We start from the raw sequence: 20313 nt of genomic DNA, 5'->3' as shown, positions 1-20313 counted from the left end.
AAGCCTCTCCGCAAACAGCTTCAAAAATCTGCTAATTTCACCAACGAGGTTTAAAGTTTCATCATATGGAGTCGTGACACTCGCGGTTTTCCAAGACAGAACAAAGCGTGATCCTAGTCTTTATGAAAGACCGTGAAAGGAAAGGATTGTTTTCCACCAAACAAACGACAAAACTGCTTTTGCAAATTATAAAGCAGGCTAACATTAAGCTCCTGCAGTGGCCCCGACCTCAATGCTATTGAAAATTGATGAACTGTGCTTAAAGCGGGACCCATGCCAGGACTCTAGTCAAAATAAATGAACTCTACAAATTCTGCCGAGACGAGTGGTCGATATGATAAAGCAAGATAACATTAAGCTTATGGAACTATCCTGATCTCAGCCTATTGACAATGCAAGCACTATACTTCAAATTGTCTATGTATAATTTAGATCCTGCGTGAATTTGAAAAAAAAAAAAACACCAACAACAATATATTCAATTAAATGCACCCAATTTGTTGTTAACTTACAATGTATGCTAACTTCAATGCACACGCACATCTATTCCTTCCTCCGAAACATTATTCCCCCGGCTATTGAGTTAAAGATGCGCGCAGGCTTAAGAAATGCTAGCCTGTGTGGTCTCTCCTAAGACATGCTGCAGTGAGCCCATCAACATACGCTGCTAACTCAATAATCCACCGAGATGACAACAATCAATCAAAGAGAAGCAAGGGCCGCCGCCCGCCCAGACACACATGCAGGCATGCACGATCGCACGAGACCCACACGGCACAATTAGTCCGCAATCCATGGGAAGTAGGCTGCTGGTGAGTGGGGCAGAATTTGATCAAAAGATACCAATGCTCTTCCAGGAATAAAGCGCCGGCTACATAACCGGCCCGTAAAAGCCTTCCACCGACCTCCGGCGAGCACAAATCACTCCCTACGGAGCGACGGAATCTCTCCCTGCATTTTGGTTTTGAGTGTGTGTGTGTGTGTGTGTGTGTGTGTGTGTGGAGGAGCAAGCTGCCCACATAAATGACTCCTCCCAAGATAAATACTCAGGGCAAGAGTGTAGCAGGATGCAACAAGCCTCTTCCAACCCCATTCACTGCATCCATCGTCGTCTCCCCTCTGATTGTAGCTGTTTTCCTTAGTCTCTATTTATAACTTTTTTTTTTTTTTTTTTTTTTTTTTTAAACCCATCACTTACTCAGTTCTTTAGCCCCGGTGATGCCAGATGAGGATCACAGAGCTCAATCCTGCTCCTTCTGTCAGACTATATTAGCTGGTGTGTACGCTCAGGTGTGCATACAGTGGCAAGCGGAGCGGAAAAAGCAAATTCAAATCGACAGTTTTTCCCCCTCGCCCTAATCCCCAAAACATCCCAGGCATCACCGCCTTCGTTGACGCGCCACCGTGGAGAAGAAGAGAGGAAAGTAAGAGCGACGAGAGGATCAGAGCCGGTGAAAGAGAGGAAAGAAAACGGGAAAACAGGAGGATATTTGGAGAACTAATTAAGGCGTGCGTGTGTGCTCGAGATAAGCAGCTGAAATCCTTTATATATATAAAAAACAAACAACAACCTGGATTTCAATCAGAAACTTAAGCATGTTGCAGGCTTTGTTCCCAACAGGTAGGAAAAGTACTAGATGAGGTGGCCCCTCGGAGCAAGAGGATGTCGGTGACTGGTGACCCCTCTCGTTTCCACACCTCTCCACCTTAGCCCGCAGATATTATGAATCCCATCAGTGCCTCTCTTTCTCTGGGTGTCTTCTGTGAAATGTCCTTGGGTAACATGTTGCTGGATGTGTCATCAGGAAGTGTGAGCGTGTGCCTGCCAATTCTGTGTGACTTCAGGGTGCATGACTCAGTCTTCTCTGTGTTCAAGGGTATTACTCTGATGCAGGGGGTGGGAGTGGGGTGGGGGGGGATCAGTGAGGAGTGGCGGCAGATGTGAGGGGCGGCTCCCAGGACAGCTAACTCTTTGAGGTCTTCTCTTTTGTTATGCTTGCTAGCTTTTAGAAATGGCTAATTTTGTTTATATACAACCAATTAGCCAAATTGGCCAAGCCTGACAGAGTAAAACACCAGGTTAAATTGTCTAATATCCATATGATCACTGCTGTTTCATGGTTGCCTTGCCCTCTGGCATTTTACACGCCTTCTTTAGTCACTGAATACAGATAAAAAATTATATGCCAAGTAACATCTGAAAAAGGGCCAGTCATGCTCTGATTCATCCTTTTCTGCACTACTGCCTTCTTATTTTTTTTTAAAATATCCTCCTCTGATGTGAGGAGAGTAGCCTTTGATTAATCATCTTTTTTAGTCAGGCACTCACAGAAATCAGTGCTTCTGGATTTTGGAAGATAAATTCACCCCAAGGAAGAGAACGAGTGTGAAGCTACAGAGCCAAGGTTGATAAAGCTATCAACTCCTTCTGCTTGGTAAAACCCAGAAACCTTGATTTCATGCGATGACAGCTGATTTTTGAGAAACAGGAGATCCAAGAGAGCAGAAGTAAAAGATAAGTACAGACATTTTTTGAAAACAACAACGTCACAACCTCAACTCTAACCCTTAGACAACAAGGATGGTGGCGCATCAACTTTATGCAGATGCTTCGTCTCTAGTTTAGGTGCTGGGAGCTTGATTTCCAAATTAATTGCTAAACTTACAAGGGCTGCAGAAGATATCAAACATTTTTGGCTATCAAGATGTAACTGCATTCAAAATTCATTTTGGAAAGAACTGTTTGGACTCCAAAAGATATTAGCTAATTATTCAGGCTGACAATGCTAGTAATACATTTAGTAAACTTGTTTAATGAAACATAAAAAAATATTTTAGGTATGAGTTAAGTGGAGAGTTTGTATTCCGTTGGCAACACAACAGATGCAGGCCAGAAGCAAATTTTTCAATATAACCTTGTTGCTGAGACAGACATAATGAATTTTATTTTATTTTATTTTTTGTATGGGGTCGATGTTTGCAATGACTGAAAGCAGGAAGTCATTTAAGACTGTTTAAAATTTTCATTTTTATCACCTGTCATTTGTTACCCATTATTATTAAATATTGCATGTTATCCCAATAATGTGCAACCATAGTTTTAACTTCCAAGCAGTAATCCTGTCCTTTTTCTCCTTAGCCAAGGTAAGATGCTTCTGGTATTGTCTGTGATTCTGGCTTGACACAAGGAATGTGATTGAGCTCTGTCTGTGTGTATGCTTTAAGAATCTGCCCCAAGCTCTTTAATACATGTGGCTTCAAAATACTCTAAGCCAGTGGTTCTCAAATGCTATCTATTGCCCCCCCCCCCTTTTTTAAAAGGAAAAGATTTTCAGGCCTTCCATCCCAAAAAAAAAAATGTAACTTTTATCGTCTTTTTTATTTATTTTTTATTAAAGCTGTCGTTCTGAAGACTACCCAGAATCCCTTTTAAAACGTATAACATATATTAGTTAATTTATATAACATAGCAATGGTTAACAGCTAGAATGTTTGAACATTGCCACACTTTAACTATACAATATTAACAACAATATAAATGGCTTTTAGCCCGACTCGTACCTGCAGTCAACTTTTAACTAGCTATAAACTTCATATGGCAAAAACATTATCAAGCCATTAATATTAAAGACAAACTTCAGTTACATTAAGTTTTGAACTTTTTTAGGAATGTATTAATAGAATTCATCATACTACTGACCACAGATCCAGACAATGATTTAGAAGACCTGTATTGTCTGGATAAATAAAAAGGCAAGAGGCGGTCTTGCGCTCCCCCCTGCAATACCTCACCGCCCTCCCTAGGGGGCGTGCCCTACTATTTGAGAAGCGCTGCTTTAAGCCAAAGTTTTAAACCAAGCCTGTTGGTTTTCTACCCAGTTTGTATCCCATTTTTACCTTCCACTTAACTTTCCGATGCTATGCTGAGAAACAGCATTCTGTGAAGAGCCAGCTTTTTTTTAGCATTAATGTTTTGTGGCTGACCCTCCTTGTGGATGGTCTCTGTCCCTGTCTGATCACCACACCATGGCCATAATATAACATTTCTGAATAAATATCAAATATGTCATCCTGTTACTGTTAAATACCAATTTTTCTGAGAAATAAGTGTTTGGCTTTCATTGGCTGTAAGCCATTATTGTCTAAATTAGCAGAAATAAATATAGAATCTTGTATGTAATAACTATATTTAAAGTATTAGTTATATTAGGGGAACTAATAAATATTCTGATTACTAATCCCATGTAGCTACAGTAGAATTCTGGTCTATTTTAAAATGTAATTTTGTAATATTTATGCCATAAAAACAAAGCATTTTAAGGTTTTAATTTAAAATGTATTCTACATAATTTTTGACAAAACAAAAAAACAGCAACAAAAGAACACAGTTGTCAAGAAAACACAGTGGTCAAGTCTTAATCAAATGTTAAAGACTTTGTAAACAACAAACTAGAGAAGCACCGATCCGATACCTGGATCAGATATCGGCTCCGATATTGACTAATTAGCTGGATCAGATATAGGATGGATGATGCTGATCCAGCATTCCAATTCAGTCATTTCAGTCTAATATCTACAATTTATATATATATATATATATATATATATATATATATATATATATATATATATATATATATATATATATAATTGTAGATATAGAATTCAAAAACGGTGTACTTTATTTTCGTGATGATTGTACTCTCCAGTGAGCATCAATGACTGCAGCTGTCTTGGAGTTGATAAGCAGATCTGCTGATCAACGCCAACCAAACATGCCTCTGTACTTTCGCACATTGACCTGGTGCACACAGAAGTGCATCGGGGCCGTGTTAAAACGGTTACAAATGAGCATTAGAGGAACAGCTGCCCTGCTCTGCGTTCTGGCACAAATCAAGAGGAAGACAGAAACAGGCAGCGGCCAGAAGCCACTTTGGTTTCTGGCACGTTTTAAATGTTCCATTCCTTGCCATGGCTTGTTTTTTACGCTTTTACTCCCACAAGATAATAAACAACTTCTTTAAAACTTTCCCCAATCTAGTTTTCGCCTCCTGCCAGGGTAAAGTTATTAGACTCCGGCGACAAGCCTGGTCCCAATAAAGTGTGTGACTAATGGTGTCAATCTCAGTTTGTGTGTTATGGTGTTGGTGAGTGTATGTGTGGCTTTCAATGGACCCATGGTGAGTTGGATAGATAGATAGCCCTCGGTGGAGCTCGGTCTACATGACAGAGTCGGGGATTAACAGGCAGGGTGCCTTTAAAACAGAATAATGGAATAGGAATATCTTTTATTGTTGCACTGTGGGGAAATTCAGGTGTGAAAGGGAAATGGAAGGTAAAATAAATAAATGTATTTATTTTTAAATGTGGAAAATTTATCAAATTAGAAAAAAAAATACAGTACAGTTGCAAGAAAAGTGCAAGTGAGTAGGGTGGTTTTATAAGCTGCTTTTTTGTTCTCGGTTTGAAATATGGTCTTCACAGTGAAGCATGAATCAGCAACTCCCTCTAAGTACTTTATGCTTTATGTCTTGACACTAAAAACACTTTAATGGCTGCCGCTGAATGTTTTCAGTAAAACTAAAGCAAATTAATTGAACAGCTCCTATTTTTAAGGATGACATTTTTTCAATGTCCATTATTCCTGCTGTTTATAACATGCTATTATGTCACTGCCACTGGGAATATACGAAAATAAATAAATAAAAATAAAAAAAATCCAGCCTCATGAGAGAAAACAGACTTTGAAGTAAATCTCCCCGGGGACTTTAACAAAGTACTTTGAACTTCTCTCTTTCTGTTGTCTGACTTGTGCTGTAATGCTCACTGTGGTAAAGCTGCATTAAGTTCAAGTTTAACCCTCTTAGATTTGTCTCCTGTGTCAATTTTAGCTCCTTTTAAACACAGAGGAGTGCAACTTTAGTTAGCATTAAATCAGTGACGCGGTACGGCTGAGCAATCAATTTCAGGTACAATTTGAATGTTGGCTGTGTGAAGTAGATCATATTTTATGCAGTTTGGGTTTAAAGTAGCCTCATCCAACACCTCATAGGTTGTAGAAGAGAGAACAGGGTTTAAAAAAAAAAAAAAATAAGATGTCTGTCATGATTTGGGTTTTTATTATTTGCTTATGTTCCGTTTGGTCTTTATGGTGATTTTGGTTCTGGATTAGTTTAAGTTCTGTTTTGGTTTAGTGATTCTTTTATGTAATCGATTCTGTCTTAGGTTTAGGTTCTGTACTAGTTTTGGTTAATGGAATTGTTTGGGTTTTAATGTGGTTTGATTTTGTACTTTGTTTCCTGTTATCAGTTTCTTCTGGCCTGCTCTGTTCACTTCTGTCACCAGCCCTAATTCAGTTCACCTGCCAGCATTCTTTTGTCTTCCTCTCACTCCCCTTCACCAGTTACTATCCAATCAGCTTCAGTTTAGTTGCAGCCATTTTGTCTTCCCTGATCAGCTCCACCCATTCTTGTAATTAGTTTCACTCTGTTCACCTGCTCACTCCCCTACTTATATCTGCCTCTGTCTCCTGCACTCTGCCAGATCATTGTCTTTACAAGCCTTTGGTGAGTTTTGTCCAGCATCCATAATGTCTGTTGATATTACCCAATTGCCTTTTTGACGTCTGAGCCATCCTGAACCTGTTTTTCCCTGCCCTATCTGACTGCTCACTCGTTTTGCTGACCTGATTCTGCCCTTGGATTATCAGAGCTTGCCTTATCCCTGTTTGTATTCCTGCCTGTTCTGGACTGCCATTTTGTGTACCGTTTTTGGACTGTCATTCCGCCCACTGAGTTCTGCCTGCCCCTGTATTGTCTAGATCGCCTTAATTAAACCCGTTTTTTCATTCATCTACTTGTCCAGCCTGAATACTGGGTCCCTCTGTCTCTGGTTCGTGACAATGTCAAATTAAGAATAAACAAGGGAAACAAACTGAAATGAACCTAAAGACTCCATGGCTTCGCTTGTTTCCAGAAATAGCTAATAATCATTTAGACGAGGCAAAATTATTTGCTGAAGTTCAAACCAAGCATCAAAAGACAAAAAAGAAAAGGGATTCAAGCGACTTTGAAGGTGGTGCAGTTGTTGGTCCCTAACAGGTTGGTTCTACTATTTTAGAACCTGCTGATCTGCAGTTTTTTTTTTTTTTTTTTTTTTTATTACACAACCATCTTTTGAGTTTACAGAGAGTGAACGAAAAAGACAATATATCCAGTGAGCAGCAGACATGTGAGCCTTGTAAACGTCAGAAGTCAGAAAATAACGAGCAGACTGGTTTGAGACAGTGGGATAGCAACAGTGGAGCAAGCACCAAATTGCCACAACCAAGGTATCTGAAGGAAGACGGGCCTCAGCAGAAGAAGACCACACCAGGTGAGGCTTCTTTCAGCTGAAACCGAGGCCAAAGCTCACAAAGGATCATCAAAATTAAACAATAAAGGAAAGGGGGGAAAAACATCGCCTGGTCTAACGAGGTTTTATTTAAATGGAAGCTGTCAAATCGTTCAGAAGCTGGCATTAAAATCGTGATAGCATGGATCCATGGTACCTTGTGTCAATGGTTCAGGCAGGTGGTGGAGCTGTTATGTTTTGGGGGATATTTTCTGCCCCCCTTTGGGCCGCTAAGTAACAAACTGTCTGTCAAAGAGCACAATGAGTATCATTGCCTACCGTCTACCTGTCTTCTGGTGGGATACTTCCAGCAGGAATACGCACCATGTCACAAAGCTTAAATTACAAACGGGTTTCTTGAACATGTCAATGAGTTCACTCAACAGTGACTAGATCCCAGTCCAACAGAGCACCTTTGGGTTGTGGGTGGTTTACATCATCAATGTCAAATCTGCAGCAACCGTTTTAATACGTCACCATTGCAGAAACAGCCAAGTTTCACTTTTTTAGGTCGTGTAGTCAATTTCTGTTGCATGCGGTACTGATCGCAGAGGCTTTGGTGCTCTTTATGCTATTAGATTCGGACTTGAATGACTTGTGACTAGAAAATCAAATCAATTCAGGTTAATTTCCATTCAGTTAAAAGACCTCTGCAGTCCTTAAGGGAAATTTAATGGCGTAGTAACGTGAACAATTGGTTTAAGCGGTACAATTTCAAAGCCAGAGCACAAACCTGTTACACTCAATTTCTGCCTATTCAGCTTTTGACAACAGGCTGGATCCCAACAGTCATAATTAACTGGGTTTGTTGTTCTGAATAAGGGCGTCCATGTGTTTAATCACTCACAGGATTAACGGGACTGCTAATGTTGTGTATGCTGCAGTGTTAAACGCCTAGGAAGGCGATGTTGGAGCATTAATTTCCGAAAGTATAATGACTTACAGCTCTATTAGAACAAAAGGCAAATACACAAAAGTGTGACAGGTGTATTAGTTTAAGTTAGTAGCGACACTTAGATTAAGATAAGGCTTGAATAAAATGTTCAGCAGCAGATGTTGATTGCTCAGATGACTTACACACTTCTCTTTTTGTCACAGATTTTTTTTTTAAGTTTAGATCTCACAACATATTTACAGCAAAATAAAAAAAAAAAAACATCCGAGCACTCATCAGTCACATGTAAAACAAGGGCTTAAACTTCAAAGTTGAGGAGGAAAATTTGATTGAGACGAATATGCATTCAGCTGAGTCCGATCTGTCAAGATAGTCATCCCAGCTGTGGACCTCCCAATGCAATTTATTCAGTGCCACAATATAACAAATGACACCAATGGAACCACTGGAATGGAAAGAGAGAAATGGGCTCTCAAATAGTCCCGGTTTTATCTCCATTATGGCTGAATATTGCAGCGTCACCGATGTGGAACACACACAGAGACGCTCGACCGTGGACCAGCGTCTGGATGGGGGAGTCGACACGCTGGCATCTGCGAGCAGTGTTTTCGCTATAACCACGACATTAATGGTGTGTTAAATTGAACACATTAAAATAAAGACTGGTTGCAATAAAGGTCAACTGGGACAGAGAGGAGTGCGTGTGTGTGTGTGGGGGGGGGGGGGGGGGGTTGCCACAAGCACATAGGCCTACATATTATTAAAACCTACATGGTTAGAGCATGGATGCTGACTCAAAACTACAGGCAAGACCGAAAGAGAAGTTAGTTCTGATAAGCAACAAGGAAGAAATAAATTAAATCTTATTTAAACGGGATTGGATTTTAAACTGGGTTGACAAAAACACAGAGATGCACCCAGCTGGATCTGACTAAAGGATATGGATCAAAACAGCAATTTTTAGCGTGACAGCTGCTCTAATTGAAGGATGTACATTAAGCCCCAAGTCTGTAGCAATCTAACTCCCAGATGTCTGCTGGCATTCATGTCTCTTCTCAGCATGCCAACTTAAATTTAGTCCTAGTCTCCTTCTCCTGTATCTCATACGCTAAACATACTGTGTTCTGTGGTAAGACGAATTTACGGTGAATGAAGAAAAGCAGAGGTTTAAAAAAAAAAAAACAGAGGTGTGAGAAAAGAAAATGTGCAGACCTCAGGTCTCTGGGGTCAAACTCATTATCAGCTCAAAGAGAGAGGTCGAACTTTCTCCCATCCCCCGATTCCTCTCTCTCCCTCTAATTTTTCTACGCACCTTTTTATCTTACCAAAATCTCCAGAGGGTCTTCTAAATCAAATAACAATCAATAATTTAAACATATTCCAACCTCTAATCTCAGCAGGGGAGGAAATGAGGGGGAGAGTGGGTGCAGCACCGTAAAATAGGGGGAAAAAAGGAGATACCAGACAGCTTTGTTAGCTTTCTGCATTCATTAAACCTTCAAGAAGAGCTTCCCCTCCAGAAATAAAGAAAAAAATAAAAAAACTCTGGGTTGCATTAAAAACCCAGGTGAGATGATGACATAGTGAACCTCCAGAGGTTGGGGATGTGAGCGTGAATGTGTTAAGGAGTCACCTTGGCCTGTGACTCAGTGGAAGCCGCTGTTTAATCAACGTCTTTTGATGGGCCTTTTTTTAGCAGCTAAGGCCAGACATGACCTGTCAGGATCCGCTCTTCCGTGGATGAGGGCTGTTCAAGCGAAGCAATCAAGACAGCCTGGGCCAAGACCACAATCAGCGCTAAACACCAGGGGTCCCACTGACAGCCCAAGCTCACCACAAAAAACACACACACACACACACACACACCGAGGATAATTATGACAACCTGCCCGACCTTCACAAAGACAATAACAAATACCCAGAGACAATGTAAGACAAGGTGAGGACCTGCACCTTACACGTAAAGTGCCGTTTTCTGGTCAACAGTCTTTTTAAATCATTTCTGGATATAAAGCAGAGGTAATGAGCAACAAGTTCAATTGTTATACAAGGGCTGCACTAGTTTCATTCCACAATTTGTATTCAGCTTATGGAGAGACGTTTCCAGCTTTATTCAAAGAATGAGGCTTGCTTCATTTGGCTTGAATCCTCTCCCACCTAACCGACAGCTGGGTACCACTGGGACGAGTTTAGTTGGACAATTCAACCGTACGTAGGGAGATTTTCTGCACATAAACGGCCAACAAAGGCTCCACTATCATTGTGAATTAGAAAAAGTGAGATGTTTTTTGTTTTTTTTCTCGCTGATGTTGATGTTTCTCACCCACTGCTGATGGAGATGCTTTGGTAAAATGAGACAATTTAACCTTCTCACGGCATAATTGATGACACCTGTGTCTGATTAAATGCCAGTAAACGCAAAGAACGCCTTGTGTCCATTATTCAAATTGGAGGGAGTTACAACGAGCCTCAAGAATTTCCCATCAAATTGCTGCATAGCTCCAACCAAGGTAGAGCAGGGGTCTACCTTGTTCAGAGCTACGCAGTACAGCCGATCTGCCCAGCGCCATTCACGTCAACCAGATCTAATTTCTACGATGTGATTTTCCGTCGGCTCAGACGGGTCGGATGGTCTGGTGTGTTTTAGCCCCTACCAGAGTTTTACTGTTCCGTATGAAAGCAGCTCTAAATGTACTGCCAGAGCTACAATGGAACGATCTAGATTTGTGACAGAACAGGCTAGGTTAAGTTGAGACCTGGCAAAACTTGAAATTCAGTTTTCACTGGCACTCTCCAACCAATCTGACGGAGCTTGAGCTACTTTGTTAAGAAGCATGCAGAAAAGTCTTCTCCTGATGTGCATGGTAGGTAGAGACATGACCTAAGAGACTTGCAGCTCTAACAACACTGAAAGCTGGTGCTAACAAAGTATACAATGTGGGCAGAGATCGGCTTCTTTCGAAATGGTACGCTGCTAAAACTAAATTAGAAGGAAATGTCCTCATTAAAATAGAAATGATCAAAGAAGCTGTTTGATTTCAGAGAAGTACCCCTTTAAAAGCTGTGTCTAGCGCACAGTTTTATTTCCACAAGGATAAATCAGATAGAGACCCTTTCTTTGTTTGCCACCATTGGTGCGAACTAAAGCAAACACAAAACCAATGGGTTTATGCCCCCAATACTATGAATCACAGAATCAGAGGGCAATAAAAGCTCAATAGAAAGCCCCGAACGGCAAAGACAAAGAACAAAATGGAGAGATAAAAGAGCTGCGAGCATTTACTCTCCTCCTGCTGGTCTATCTCCTCCATCAACCTGGGGGTAGCGAGGAAATACAGTTCATTATCATTAATCACACTACACTCCAGGTTCACACACAGGAACTCTAAAGAAGTTAAACACACTCCCTGCAAAACACCCGACGACCAAGTTACCCTGAACAGATGTCTGCTGCATCTGTAACCAGTTAAACTGAAATACGGTTGCACTTGCCGGCAGCATCTTTCACTTTTCTCATCCCCCCTCCCCTCCCCTGTTATGATCTATCGCCTCTGCTAGGAACCGGTGAGGAACAACAGGATTATCCAGCAGCACTAACCATAACTCCCTGCTCTGCAGGCCAGACAGCATATAGTGTTTTACTGCCATGCAGCTTGTTTCTGCTGCAGTAATAGAACCCTTAATTACAGCCGAGTGATGAACTAATATGTGCCGTATGGACCCAGGACCTTTTGTGTGCACACACTTAAATACAAATGGACCAAAACAATATGCATCAACAGCATACACGCTGCAGGAAATTGGCATTTTAGTCTTTGTATATAAGTCTTTGTATATATATATATATATATATATATATATATATATATATATATATATATATATATATATATATATATATATATATATATATAGCAAGTCCATACTTAAAGAATCGCCGCTGTGGTCACAGATCTAATCAGTTACTGGAAATGTTTTACGGTTAATGTCTAGTATTGGAGAAGCTGGAAAGAAAAACAGCAGCTCTTTTAACTGATCTCAATCTCCCATAACGAAAATAATTTCCAAAAAAAAATGTTTCCATCTGCTTCATGAATAATAATAATAATAAAAAACACCTCAAGCAAGGACACGGTCTTTTTTTTTTTTTTGGGACTTTTCAAAACTTTTCCCATCAACCTGTTCTAATTCAGTACTCCTCTGCAGCACCAGACCGCATCTGTTTTTCCTCACAAGAGATCAAATGAAACTCCTCGCAGCTCTTATTTCTCCCATCTCCTCAACATCTCTCACACGCTAGCTTGTGCATCCATTACACATAAGCTGTAATCTTTTACCCAACGTCAGAGCTGCTAACCTTTAACTTACAGTGAGGAATGTGCAGCTGTAATTTTGGGGCGTGTCTCAAAACGAGCAAGGGTTCGTGAACTAATGTCTGCGTGTTAAGTTCTGTCCATCGGTGCAATTATGTGAATGAAGGCGCTGTATTTTCAGGGTTACTCCTGAGCTTGTTCCCTATGATAAGTACAGTGTGTGTTTCCGTGCCACCCCCAGGCGTGTATCAGTGTGAGATTCTCACTGAATGATAACTTTGAATGAAAATATCACATTTGATGATAAAGATTTAAACAAAAAAGTATAACATGGTCTAATTGTTTAAAACGTGTCTCCTTTTCGAAAGGCGCTTTTCACCTATGCGACCCAAATATTAATTTCCTGCAACTTTTTATTTTATCTCTATTGGTCAGTTTTGTGTATGTTCAGGGTGGGGTCCAAAACCGAGCTCTTTACGTAAATGCCATCCGGTTACTCCGAGTCCTCCTTCAGCTGAACTATCACTGATCTCTGGCCACCATAACAGCAGATTCAAGAATGCGACTGAAAATGCTATCAGATTAGACCAAATACAGCATCATAACGATCAGAATATTTTGTGGCAGTCACGGTTTAAAAGCTAAGCTATTTAACTCGAAACAGTTTGGGACGAGAAGGAATTTTACATAAACCACGGTGATACAGAGTGTTTCACAAAAAAAAACGAAATAAATATTCCACCAATACAAACTACAGCCAATGATGCTGTCGCAGCGATCGCACTTGTGCAAAGTCGCTCCCAACAGTATGGAAAAGTAAAACTCAAACGATCTTTAAGTAAATTTGTGCTGACACAGAGTTCAACGCTGGCTTGCCTTTGGAGCGAGAGGAGGGGAAAGGAGAGCACAGTTGAGGATTTAAACCCCGTGTTTCACAGCCACAAGGTACGGAGCCCCTAAAGGGACATGGAGGGAAAAAAACTATTGCGAGATCTCGCAATAGTTTTGCGAGATCTCGCAATAACTATTGCGAGATCTCGCAAAAGGTTTTCTTACGTCAGCGAACCAGAAGTAAAACAAATGACCTGATCCACACTCATTACTGGTTAGTCACCACATAGTTGTTTGCCAACCGCCATTAAATAGAAAAAGAAGTTGTAAACAGACACAAAACAATGGAGGCGCACACACGTCATCCATGGGAGAAGTTTATTGATTTCTATTTTAGTACTGGCCTGACATATAAAGACATTAAATCCGTACTTGGCTGCAGACATGGATTTGACATTAGTGAAAGACATTTTAAAAGATTAAAAGAAAAAGTTTTCCTACGTCGGTGAACCGGACGTAAAACAGACACACAACAGCGGAGGTGCAAAGTAAGAAGGATAAAACCATAGACATAATATAACAGTAGACCCCGCACTGACTGTCGCGGCGTAGGAATTACGGCCGCCATCTTGGGGCGGTCGACCTGCTACCCTAACCTGCTGATTCAAGCTGAATACACTAATGATACCTCAGCACTGGGTGGCGTATTTTTGTTTAAATCGACGGACTATTGACATCAGGGCTCGAGGGCTAACTTTTCACAAAATTAAAAGATATCGTTTATATTATAATGTTATTTTTCTAAGACAGAGAGATACAGGTCTACACGTCCAAGTTTTTGTGACTTGCATCTACTCCGTGAAGGCATCAGACCTATATATATATATATATATATATATATATATATATATATATGACGTAGGAAAACCTTTTGCGAGATCTCGCAATAGTTTTTTTTTCCTCCATGTCCCTTTAGGGGCTCCGTAACAAGGTGATTCTTTTACAGCGGTCACACTTTAAAACTAAAATAAAATCACTTACAACGCACAGGACGCTTTTATGGGTATACTCACACCAGGCAAATCCTTTAGTCCACTTGTTTGGTCCGGACCAAAAGTGGACTTTATTTTTCCTTTTCGTTTGATGCAGTTTGCTTTCACATTGTACTTTTTACAACTCGTGACAGAGCCATCCGTGAGACGATGGTTGCTCGCACTGGACAGAAAACACTAAGGCGGGACGTGGCACAGACCCCAAAACGGGGGAAAACTATTATGGGAATCCTGTGTGCAGCAACTCGGTTAAATCACTGTGTCTCGTGAAGCTCATTCAAAGCAGGTTTCAAGACACTTTATTTGTAATTTTAGAACGGCGTCGAATGCGTGCTGCAGGCTGAAGGAGTCCCACAGCATGCCGGCAGCAATGTTGCTAAGCCAAAAGGTACGACCCTCACTGCTATGGTGGTCCAAAGAGATTTGAGTTTTATGTAGTTTAGTCGGATCGAGGCCGTTTCGTTTTCACACCAGAAGCGAATCGCACCAGAGTGTGTTTGGAAGCGGACCGAGACAACCTCAAAAAGTGGGTCCGGTTGTTCGGTCCGGGTTCACTTGAATGTATTCACACCTGCACAAACGGTCCCGACAAAGAGGGGAAACGAACACTGGTCCGTTTGAAGTGGACCAAACACGGTAGGTGTGAATACACCCTAAATATTTACTGCTCGCAGGCCATTTCTCAAAGGAACAATAACCACACAATCTGTTTCTGTCAAACTCAAAACATGTCAATAAATGCTCCTGGAGGTAATTATTGTTTTAAGTTGACCCTCAAAACATAAACACTGTAAAATATTGTAGCATTCGCATTTAAAAAGGCTTCAATGAGAGCATTATTCTGGACTGGCTCTGGTTCCTGCAGTGGAAACAGAAGAGGTTCCTGTAGAGGAAAAGCACCTCCGAGGTACATTTCTACCCCAGGAACCTTTTCCGAGAATCAGGGTCGTATCCCGGTAATGTTTAAATAACAAAGTTTTCTGAAGCTTATACATTCTGTCAACTTTAACTGTAATACATTTTACATCATTACTGTCTGTTTATAGCTGCCTGTGGCAAATGAGGGAGTAAATCCTTCACTGACAGGAAAATGTTCTGTTTTAAAACATTTAGCTTCTAAGACCCAGATAAAAAGAATCCCAGCCCCTGTGGATTATTAACACGTTTTTTTAAGAAAAAATGCAGTCTGCACAAGGCTGATTCCTCTTTTGGGACACGTCTCTCAAACTTTCTCTAATAAATATCTGTGAATGTAAACTTCCTCTGACGTTGAAATGATTATAATACCGCTGTGGAGTATAAATGCCGCAAAATGACGACAAATCTATCGTTGGACAGAGGGTTTTAATCCCGAACGCAGCTCTCGCTTCTTCTCTCACCTAAGAACACAGAAGTCAACGTCAGCAAAAAACTCATCAGAATTTGCTTTACGCAACTGTAAATGTTTCAAAAGAGCTCAGATTGTCTTACTTGTAAGCTCAGGACGATTGTAGTAGCCTCGTTTCAGCCAGCTCACACGCAGTGAGCAGCAACAGGTGGAGTAGGGCTACTGTACCAATACTCTGTGCTCCAAACAGTGGTTTTGAAGCGATAACCTTTTAAAACGTTGGTATACCTTGATTCCTCGAAGTCCATATTTATCCTAATTGTTTCATGAAAAAAACACTCCTTTACCACTGTACAAGGCCTCCCTCAGGTCTCAGCATGTAACCAAGCGGCCACAACAACATTCAGCTTAATTAAGAACCACATCCTCATCATGGCCAGTTGCTGACACTCCCAATAGTCTGTTTTTTTTTTTTTTTTTACCAATTGAACCCCTTCCACTGTGGGTCAGCTTAAGGGCAACACCTCAAGCAGCCGACCCGCAGAGACCTAGAAATATACAGAAAACTTGGGTTTATTTGTGTCTCTCAGTACAAACAAATCATTACAGAGACAGGGCTTCCAGCCAGCACTTGCTACTCTCCAGGGCTGATCGGGATCTTGACAACCGTCCAGCGCTGCTGTCTGCAACAGTTAAGGAGCAAAGGGAAAAAAGGAACTGAGGCATTTTCGATCAATATAGGCTCATTATCTGCTGCCTTCTGTCCCAGAGAGATGAGTCCCGGCTCTCCGGCCGGCCTGTTGATGAGCAGAGCGCACCACAATTCAATTAGGGTATGGCCGAGATGCCAAAAGAGGTTTGATCAAAGCACTCTGTTGAGCTAATTAGCTCACGCTGTGGTTTACGAGCGCTATTTATACATCTGAGGAGAAAACTGTGCTGTTTTGTTAATGGCAGGGTTTGGCTTTTTTTACCGGTGAATTGGACAGGGAACAACTAGGACTCATTGCAGATTCATAGGGATAGGCCAAGAGATTGCGGGGGTCGCTGGTGCTGCTCGACACACACATAACCACCGCATGTATATTCATGCAGACAAAGCACATACACAACCGGATGTTTCTTCAAAAAAAAAAAAGGCCACTGAGGGGTTTAACACAAGCCCTCTCTCCACAGATTACGCTCGTCAGCATGGAGGTGTGAGCCGTGTTTGCGAGTCTGCGTGTGGCTCCAGGACAGGAAATGTGAGGTCATCAAGAAACAGCGGCGAGGGGGAAATGAAGCTGTCCGCAGAAATCTTCAGGGGCTTTTTAAAGGAACCAGCTGACATCTTTATAAACCCGGTTCAAAAGGTTGACCTCCTTCTCTCTGACGAGGCAGAGGGAAAAACGAGGTCTGTGGCTCCAGGTGGATTCGTACCCCTGTAGGGTGTATGTTATTTTTGCAAAATACTTTTTTTTAACAGTTCACAATAGTCATTCTTGAGCCTAATTGTGTTATATGTCATTATTTAACATGTTTGCACAACAAATTAGCGTTTTTCCATCTCTAAGTTACTTTGGTGGTTTGATTTATTTTATCAATAAAAGTATGGTCATATGAGCTCAGTCATGCTTTTTTTTATAGGAAGTTGGTCTCATTTACTTGACTGGATTAAAACTAAAATACCCCTCACATTGCTGATGATCATTTATTGCATTTTCTCTGTAATATTTATGCAGCAACAATCACTTGGAGGTTAGCCAATGATCATGTTTCAGGTAATATTCGTAAAACCCCTGGCAGAGCTGAGCTTTTGCACTGTTGACCACATTCGACTTCACAAGTCTAGCAGCTGATAACTTTAGTTTTATTACAAAGGAAAAAAAATGGCTTAGTATTAAAATGGAGCAAAACTTATTCATTTTATTTAGGGCTGGACAAGTTAACGCGTTAATTTCGCGTTAACTCATTAGACTATTAACGGTGATATTTTCTTTAACGCGCATTAACGCATGTTGCTCACATGCTTTTATTTTGTGAAGGTCTGTTGCTGCGGTGTAGGGGTTTGAATCAGAACAGTAGGTGGCGATAATGCGCCAATAACCTCGCTGTCAGCCAAACCTCGGATTCAGAGGAAGAAAGATGCTGGCCGGAAAAAAACAAAGCCGACATGCGGAAGGCGGTGTTTCCCGCAGGAATTTGCTTAGGGGAGGTGGTGAGTTGGCGAACGGAACAAGTTTTGTGCGGAGCGGAGTCTGCATCGACGCCGTCGGTGAAGTCGCTTCTCGTTTCAAAGTATCCATGTGTTTTTGCCTGTTTTTTCCCTGCCATTCACTATATGCACGCGAGAAAGCAACAACAAAAAACCGCGTGTCAACGTCAAATAAACGCAAGCAACGCAAGCATATCGAGTTAGCAAGCATTTCAGTTTAAAGTTCTTCCAGCATCGAATATGACAGAAACAAGTTAGTTGGAACCACTGCCAAGTTAAACTTTGGTATTGAACATAAAATGGTAATGCTGCTCCCTGCTGTTACCTCAGAAATTGCCTGTTTTTGGTAGATTTTTTCCCCATAAAGAGAATTCCCTGTCAGTGGCAATAAGCTTTAATTTATTATTATTGTTTTTTTTTTGTTTTACATGTTTAAGTTGAGCTTTACACTAAATATGTGTTACTGATAAGTGCTACAAATGTTACAACACTTTTGTTCATATGGCAGCAGAACATTAAAATAAAAGTGCTCTTTACACTACTTTTGAATTCCTTCTTGGAGTTTGTAAATACAATGCAATTAATCGCGATTAATCAGGCAAATTATGCGATTAATCGCGATTAAATATTTTAATCGTTGCCCAGCCCTAGTTTTATTACTTGAGGGCTATTTCTGTTTATTTTAGGTTTCTATGAAAGATCGGTATTGTGTTTCCATTTTTAAACAATTATGTATGAAGTAACGCCGCACATCGTCAGCACCATAGTTTTAGATAATGTAACCTGAGGCAAAAGTAGCGTTTTTATAGTCCCTCCTCTGTGGCTGCAGGTCAAAAACTCTATTTGACCTGCAGAAATGCTAGAAGTGATGGTATGCATTACTAACGATTAAACACGCCCTCCTTTTTATCTTCTTAACATCTCCATTCCGTTGGTGTTTTGAAATACTTCATGCTAGACACAATCCATCAAAAACCTGGGCTGTTTCTGTCCCTGAACAGAACATTTTGTTGCCATCTTATTTTCTGAAAGAGGCATTCTACTTGGTCGTGTGAGCAGGCTCGTATTTATCGCCATCATAAATTACGCTGTCACACCCCGTCAAGTAAACTCTGCTCAGAGGAGGAGGAGGGAGGAAAAGGCAAGCCTGAGGAGCATCCTTGTGAGAGTGCACTCTTACAATCCTGTTACTTTGAGCGACTTCCTGAACTTGAAAAGCTCTGTGAAGCTTCCCTGGCCTCACATGCTCCAGGTTCGTGACTGACACAAAGCTCAGACTTTAAAATCACACAACAAATGCAAGTTTACTTTCTATACACACAGAAAAGTGCCAGAAAGAGGGGACCACAGAGAGTGAGGTGCACTGTAGCAAAGCGTGTGTGTGTGCGTGTGCGTGTGTGTGTGTGTGTGTGTGTGTGTGTGTGTGGTGCTGTGCTCCTGTGGCGCTCTCTCTGTCTGAACAAAGAGTGGGTTCTTAATCACATTATTCAGATGGGAGTTAAATTAATGACTGGGAAGAGTTAGGTTCTTCAGCGGGTTCTCTTTTCATTTAGAGGACACTTCAACCACTTTTTTTTTTTACAAAAAACACAAAATGCATTATTTCACTATCTGTACTCACATTAAAGATGTGGATTTTTTTTTTTTAATTTTAAAAGTAGTAATTAAAGAAAAAAGAAAAGCTAGTGCGCAAACTCACCAGTTGTAAAGTGCAAATAAAAATGAGAGTGCATCGTCCGCTGCAGCAGCCCATTGTGTCAGCAGGGGGGGGGGGACGCGGTGACTCTATGAAGGACTTGGAATCGAGCTCTCACTGCCGACCACTCTCAGTCTTGATCCAAACACCGGCTTTGTCCCATCCTCCTCCGGCGTCCTTATTTTAACTGAGCCCCGGGAACAGCGACTGCAGTAGGTTGCCTCCGGTCTCGTTGCTCCGGACGTGTCTGTTTACCTCCGATCTGGCCGACCGGGCGCACTGGCGGTGACTGGCTGGGAGAGACTGGGAGCAAGCCGGTGTGTGTGTAAAAAAATAAAAAAAAAAAAAAAAAAAAAAAAGGAGGAGGGGCAGGGACGAGGGTAGGGGGTGGTCAGAGTGGTGCTGGTGGGGTAGACGGCCGGAGCTGCTGAGACTGAGCGACTGACAGGGGGCGTCATCAACATCCCAATAATAATAATAATAATAATAATAATAATAATAATAATAATAATAATAATAATAATAATAATAATAATACATTTGTCAATTATATTAAAATATCAGCAATCAAGAATCAATTTCTTGATTCATAATTCTTGATATTTAAAATGCT

General features: G+C 41.0%; 1 protein-coding gene across 2 annotated transcripts in view; it reads right to left on the bottom strand.

Annotated features, from left to right (window-relative positions):
- The window catches only part of nkain4 (sodium/potassium transporting ATPase interacting 4), a 68636-nt gene extending 48606 nt beyond the window's left edge, over positions 1-20030 (bottom strand). The window contains exon 1 of one of the 2 annotated variants that reach the window (XM_012862337.3): positions 19704-20030. In XM_012862337.3, coding sequence (XP_012717791.1) covers positions 19704-19757 — 54 coding nt within the window. In that variant the 5' untranslated portion in view covers positions 19758-20030. The remainder of the gene's footprint in view (positions 1-19703) is intronic. The other variant, XM_012862338.3, reaches the window with a different exon arrangement.
- Positions 20031-20313: the final 283 nt, after the last annotated feature.

The sequence above is a fragment of the Fundulus heteroclitus genome, unplaced genomic scaffold (genome assembly GCF_011125445.2).
Source record: "Fundulus heteroclitus isolate FHET01 unplaced genomic scaffold, MU-UCD_Fhet_4.1 scaffold_54, whole genome shotgun sequence".
In the NCBI taxonomy this organism is placed as follows: domain Eukaryota; kingdom Metazoa; phylum Chordata; class Actinopteri; order Cyprinodontiformes; family Fundulidae; genus Fundulus; species Fundulus heteroclitus.
The sequence above is the reverse complement of the archived record's forward strand: the minus strand, read 5'-3'. Positions and strand labels throughout refer to the sequence as shown.